This window comes from Tympanuchus pallidicinctus, unplaced genomic scaffold (genome assembly GCF_026119805.1).
Source record: "Tympanuchus pallidicinctus isolate F22 unplaced genomic scaffold, pur_lepc_1.0 scaffold7, whole genome shotgun sequence".
Taxonomy (NCBI): Eukaryota; Metazoa; Chordata; class Aves; order Galliformes; family Phasianidae; genus Tympanuchus; species Tympanuchus pallidicinctus.
Window position 1 is genome coordinate 25,007,182 of NW_026294791.1, and position 6,000 is coordinate 25,013,181.

Here is a 6,000-nt window from a genome sequence, read left to right on the forward strand (position 1 = left end):
TAAGAATTACCAGCATCCACACAGTCGTGGGCAAGACAGCTTTTTCCACCTAACTCCCTGAAGTAACCCCAAGAAACTCAATTTCAGCAGCTTATGCACACTTGTTGCCCTGGTCAGACAGTAAAGTCTGAAGCGTTCAAAGTTTCTCCCTGGTTCAAAGCTCCCTTCTGCTGTATCAACAAGGACACACTGCCTGTGCAGCTTCATGAACTTTCACACCAGGAATGATCCATAGTAACCTCTTGGTTAGAAGATAACAAGCCCTTTCCAAGACAAGCATTACCAAACATGCTTACTCATACCCAGCAGATATGCCACAACAGACTTGTTTGCGGATCAGTCCTCTTCAGATTTCTCCACAGCCATCAGTTTACTGGTTTCAAACGGTCTTATCTTCGCATTTCAGAGGGCCTCAATACAGTAAAGAGCCACGTCCTCTCTAAGCTTGTACATCTGCCATGCAGTTTCTATTACAGCTATTCCAGGTTAAATCTTCCTGCTACTGTACTGCCCAACATTAATATCCCATTAAACAGAACAGTTTTGCACTTATTGACACATCTCCAGCTGAAAACACACAAATCTTAGGGCAGCTTGGATTTTGTCAAGGGATTATTGTTGCCTAGATCACCCACTCACACTATGCCAGGACAAAATCAGTTGCTTAAGACACTCTAGCCTTTTCAAGGGGAAAAGAGTGAGACCAACGTGCTTCTGGAAACAAGTCAATTGGCCCTTAACACTATTAAGTTAAAAAGCAGATTGTCTTTGCTAATCAGGGAGGATAAAGGCTCCAAAGTCACATTTGTTTTTAGTTTTTCCTGCATAAAGAATTGCTACAAAAATACTGTGTGTTCACTCGCATGCAAGATACTGCCCTGGGGTGTCTAGAATTCCTTAACTGCAGTAAACATGTTTATCATCTAGAACTCTGTGCAACTCAGGTGTGAAGATGCTACAGTAAAAGGACGTTGCCAGGCATTCCAGATTATTAGCCTCAAGCTGCCTGTGTATTTGTCAGGACTGATGCTTTAGGAACAGTTATCCTGAAACCAGAATGAAAGAAAGCTACAAAACATTTATGGGTGCTACTTTTGAGCAACCCTTCCAGCTTAGTGAGCTTTCACACCAAGTTACAACTACTTACACAGACATACTAGACTGCATGAGGGGTCACTATCTAGAACACGAGAGCACTCCTTTGACTTGGTAAAGCTTTAAACTCTGTGATGCAGAGCTGCTGATCTAACTCAGCAGAGAGGAATTCCTGTACAGAGGGATCCATCTTCTGTGTCACGGTCATCAGTCAGAGAGTGACACTTGTCTCCCTGTGGATGACCTGCACTGCAGTTTGGACTGCACTAAAACACAACTTTTTATACTAACCCAACCACCAGATGTGGACCTGCACATGAAAGCCCAGCACGCTGTCAAGACATCCGTCCCAGATTGTTTAGGTGCTGCCCACTCACAGCATCGCACCTGCAGTGATACGCTGCCTTTCAGAGATTCTGAAAAGAAAAGCTTTTAAAAAGCAGGCACACCCACCTACCAAGTGCTAATTATCACAGCTATATTTATTCTTTACCCACAAGCGTGCAAGAACTCAAACTTACTTATAATGGTTAAGGTCTTTCCATGGGTAAAGAGGTAGAAGTCTGCTTCTAAACCCATCATAACTGTTTCCCAGCAGTCACTACCTGCAAGTTTCTAAAAACAGCATTGATGTAGCAGCCCCATTCAGCCAGGTTAAAACATTAGTACCACCAACAGCTGAAAGTCTCATTTCTGCAATAGTCTTTCTCTCAAGGATATCTTTGGAAGAAGAAATTTCACTTGTTCTCAACTTATATTTGCTTCAACTCCTGTTCCGCTTGAAGGATATACAGTGAAATAGTGACACTATTCAGGAGAGCATTAAAAAAAGTTATCTCCTTCAATTACTGTTATCAGAGTTTTGGAACAGAGATTTGTGTGGCACGTCGTGACAAACTAGCTTAGCTTTTCACTCATCCCGCCTCCCAAAGAGAAAGAATAAGAGCTGCAGTTCTGTCATTAACCTCCTCACAGAAAGCAGTGCAGCATGACTGAGGACTCTGGGGACACTGCCTCAAAGTCCACAGGCAAAACCACCTAAAGTGCCACATAATCATCCACAAATTAAGCCAGCTGTAAGCCACATTACTTCCCAGCTGGCCACAGTATAAACTTATACAAACCCAATTAATCCCAAGTGAAAGAACCTCACCATTGCTGGAGTTTTGAAAGGATCTGTCGCCATCAGGTCTCCTCTGCATTTCTTCATTCTCAGGGCTCTTGTAGGTTGTGGTGGAGCCAGACGGGCGTTTTCTTACACAGTCTTCCCCTGCCATTGCTGCCTAGCTAAACCAGAAAAGGACAGGAAATAATTAATGACAAAACCCCATTTATTCTTCACATAGTTACAGAATGAATTACATAGCCGCCTCTGCTCCACAGTTAAGATTTTTCCCTTGCTATTATGAATTCAGAGTAAGGGCAGTTGAAAAGAAGCACACACTGGCATTAGTCACTGTACTGCAAGTCACACTGCCTTTCCCTTACTGTATCTGTAAAAGAGCAAAGTATCCAAGCAAGTTCTCCCTCACCACTACAAAAACAACTTTCATTTTCCCACAGCTCCCTCCTTTCCCTTACAGATCTAAGTATTTAAAATGACCTGAGCCTTTGTGAAATCTTTAAAAGCGCAAAAAGCCCTTGAAAATGCTCTCCAGTAGTCAGCCTGACAGCAAAATTTGTCTTCAGAGAGCTCTGGCACGTTTGCTTTGCAAGATCACCCGCATGGTTTTGCCTGAGCCAAGCCCCCTCCTGTCAAGCTTCAGTTCTCACTGAAAAAGCAGCTTCCTCAATAGATCCTTGTATTTTGTCTGGCCAGACAACGGCTGTGCTGTGAACCAGGGAAAAACAGGAAGAGAAAATCTGGTTTGAACACATCCAATGACAAAAATCACTGCTAGTGTCAGAGCTGCTAGCTAATAGGGAACACCTGATCCGTCACAGCTGGGCTGAGAAAAAGAAGTCAGAAAGCAACTTAAGAAGGATTTCCTCAGAAAACTGAGACAGACACTTCCACAAAAGGGAAACTGGACCCTTATGATCATATGCTGGCAGGAGTCAGCTTCCTGCATTTGTTCCTCCAGCAGAGGACCTGCCAATCTTTTGGGTACACAGCACACAGGAGCAGCTTCTGCAACACCTAGCAAAACATCAATTGACCACAAAACCATTTCTTGCAGGACACTGTCCCTTTTCAGCCCCATGTAAGGAAGTCACAACCAGGTCAGTCTACATGCTATAGAAACAGAAACCACAAAAACAACAAGCTTCTCAGCTGACTGATATATAAATTACAGTGGTGTGAGCTTATACAAAAGCCTTTACCTGAAGAACACAAAGAACCAGGCACGAGAACAATACGCCTTCTCACAGCAAATAAATACTCTCACTGGTGCAGAAATCCTGCTGGCAGGATCTAGCCCCCTTCTAACAGCTCTCTGCCATTACTGCTGCAAATCCTCTCACCTTTAAAAGCAACCCAGCCACCACTGTGACAACATGACTTTTTCCACCTTCCTGCCTTCCCACTGCAGCAGCACAGGGCCGTTCTGCCCACCTGTGGCTTAAAAGCACATGGAAAGCAGCCACTTCTACCCTTCTGCTCTTACACCGGTGAGATGCCCCAAAGCCACATCTGTCCTTGAACAGCAGAGGTTCTCTGGCTCCACTCAGAGTGCACTGCCCACCTCCAAGAGGCAAGGAAGTGCTCCTTTCTTCCCACCACAGGCTGGGAGTTGTTAGCATCCAGCAGAAAGGTTAACAGAACGGAACTAAAAACAAGGAGTTCTGGGACGAGGGAAGGAAGGTTCATGGAATCACAGAATGGCCTGTGTTGAAAAGGACCACAGCGATCATCCAGCTCCAACCCCCAGGCACGTGCAGGGTCACCAACCAGCAGCCCAGGCTGCCCAGAGCCACATCCAGCCCGGCCTTGAATGCCTGCAGGGCTGGGGCATCCACAGCCTCCTTGGGACAAAGTTCAGGTGTTAACGAAGGACTCGATGCCCCATCTGAGCCCTGGGGATACAGCAACACAGCTCCGTTAGCACCGGCCACAGCGATTTTTGGCAGGAAAACAAGAGCCGTGCTGGAGGAAATCGAGCAAAACAACCGCTTTCCTCACTCGGGTTCCGTCACAGCAGCCTAACACCATGGCACCCCAACACCGCGAGCCTCTGCCACAGCCAAAGCTCGGCGGGACGCCGGGTTGAGCCCAGAGCGCCCATCTCGTCCCTCGGGAGCATCACAACGCCACCTAGCACTGCCCGCGTCCCTCCGAGCAGCCCACACGCGGCTTTCCCGGCAGGCAGCCGAAGCGGCGCGGCACCCTACATACACCCCGATACACGCGCGGAAGCGACCGCTGCACGACGACAGCTCCCTCCTTCCCCTCCTCGTCCTCCCCAGCCCCGAGGAACTCTGCCCCCTCCCGGAGCCTCCTGACCCCCTTACAGCCGGGATAGCCGGGAGCGGGCCGACCGCTCGGAACCGGCCGGGCAGGGCTGAGACAACGACCGCCCGCAGCCCGGACGGCCACCTCCGAGAGCCCGCGCCGCTCCTCTGAGCGCCGGCCCCGCGCCGCTCTTCCCGCCTCCGCCGCTCGCCGCGCGCCCGCGCACGTCACCGCGCAGAGGGAGGGGGGAGCGGCGGCGCCGCCCATTGGCCGTGGGCCGCGGCGCGAGGGGGGGGGGGGGGCGCGTGAGGCGCACGTGGGGGGAGCGCGCCCCCTGCGCTCCGCTCCGCCCGCATCTCCGCCCGCATCTCCGCCCGCACGTCCGGGTCCGGCGGGACATCCCCGCCCCATGGAGGCTGTGGGTGAGGCCGGCGGGATGCCGGAGTCGAGGCCGGGAGGAGGACCCCGTCCCTCCGCCCGTCCTTGTCCTTGGCGGGGAACGCGGCGGTTGCTCAACAAGTGCTCCGGGCTTCGGCCCGACTCGCGGCCTCCGCGGGGAGATCGTTTCAAACGGTTGTGCCGGAGCGAGGGCAGATGTTGTTACGGGGGAGGGAAACGAGGAGGTCCCGTCTCTGTTCGGAGCGTCAGAAATGGGGTGAAAGGCCCAACCTGCAGCCCGCACACTGCCTGCAGCAGGGAGGGCACGGCGCGTGACGGGCTGTGAGTCACTGCGGCACGTCAGCGAACTCCAGTAACCTCTGTCGCTGCGGCGTAAACGGGGAAGTGTTCCTAAAACGAGAACTGAGCCGCCAACCTCCGCCTTTTCTCCTCCTCGCAGCTCCAGGGCTGTGCCGTGCATGCGGTGCGCTGACCGGTTATTCCCGGGCTGAAGCGTAGGGATGCTTAGCAGGAAAACTGCTATAAAGATTGAAAAAGAGGAAAAAAGTATTTGCTGACATGCGAATGGCTGTGCTGGAGCCTTCACAGAACTGAGCCCCTGTCCTCCACAGTGCGGACTTAAAACCCGCTTTGTGTTTTTTTAGCACAATTCCTCTTAGAGATGCTCTCACGGCTGCTAGCACGCAGTCACGGCAGGCTACTCACGTTGCAGTGCCTTGTGGTGCCAGCGTGAGCAGGGTGAGCAAGGAGAAAAAGGGGAAGAAACTGAAAGTTTCCTTTCCTGAAGATCCAAAACTTGCTGATGGAACTGTTGTGTCTAATCAGCAAAACCTCAGCTCTGGAGGGTAGGAAGATCAGATACCTTTGGCAGAAAGAAGAGGGCATCTGGAGTTCAGAGCTGGTTGCGGGGCTTCATTTATTGTGCCTTATGGAGATGAGGGGTAGGTAGCACCAAGTTTGTTAACAGCTCTTAAAGAACCTCTCTGGCCCAAACATCACTTTGTGATGGGTGCTTTGCTCGCCTCTGGTCTCCCAGCCTTTCCCTAAACTCTGTATCACAGATTCTTCCTGCTCCAGGTGTGTTTGCAGGTAGCACACCCGACCAGCCCTCC

General features: G+C 50.8%; 1 protein-coding gene across 5 annotated transcripts in view; it reads right to left on the reverse strand.

Annotated features, from left to right (window-relative positions):
- Window positions 1–4,749, reverse strand: part of SOAT1 (sterol O-acyltransferase 1) — an 85,470-nt gene extending 80,721 nt beyond the window's left edge. Inside the window, exons 1-2 of one of the 5 annotated variants that reach the window (XM_052666053.1) lie at window positions 4,634–4,749; window positions 2,249–2,382 (exon numbers count right to left, since the gene is read on the reverse strand). In XM_052666053.1, coding sequence (XP_052522013.1) covers window positions 2,249–2,372 — 124 coding nt within the window. In that variant the 5' untranslated portion in view covers window positions 2,373–2,382; window positions 4,634–4,749. Of the gene's footprint in view, window positions 1–2,248; window positions 2,383–4,548 lie in introns of those variants that run through there. The other 4 variants (XM_052666055.1, XM_052666054.1, XM_052666056.1 and 1 more) reach the window with 4 other exon arrangements.
- Window positions 4,750–6,000: the final 1,251 nt, after the last annotated feature.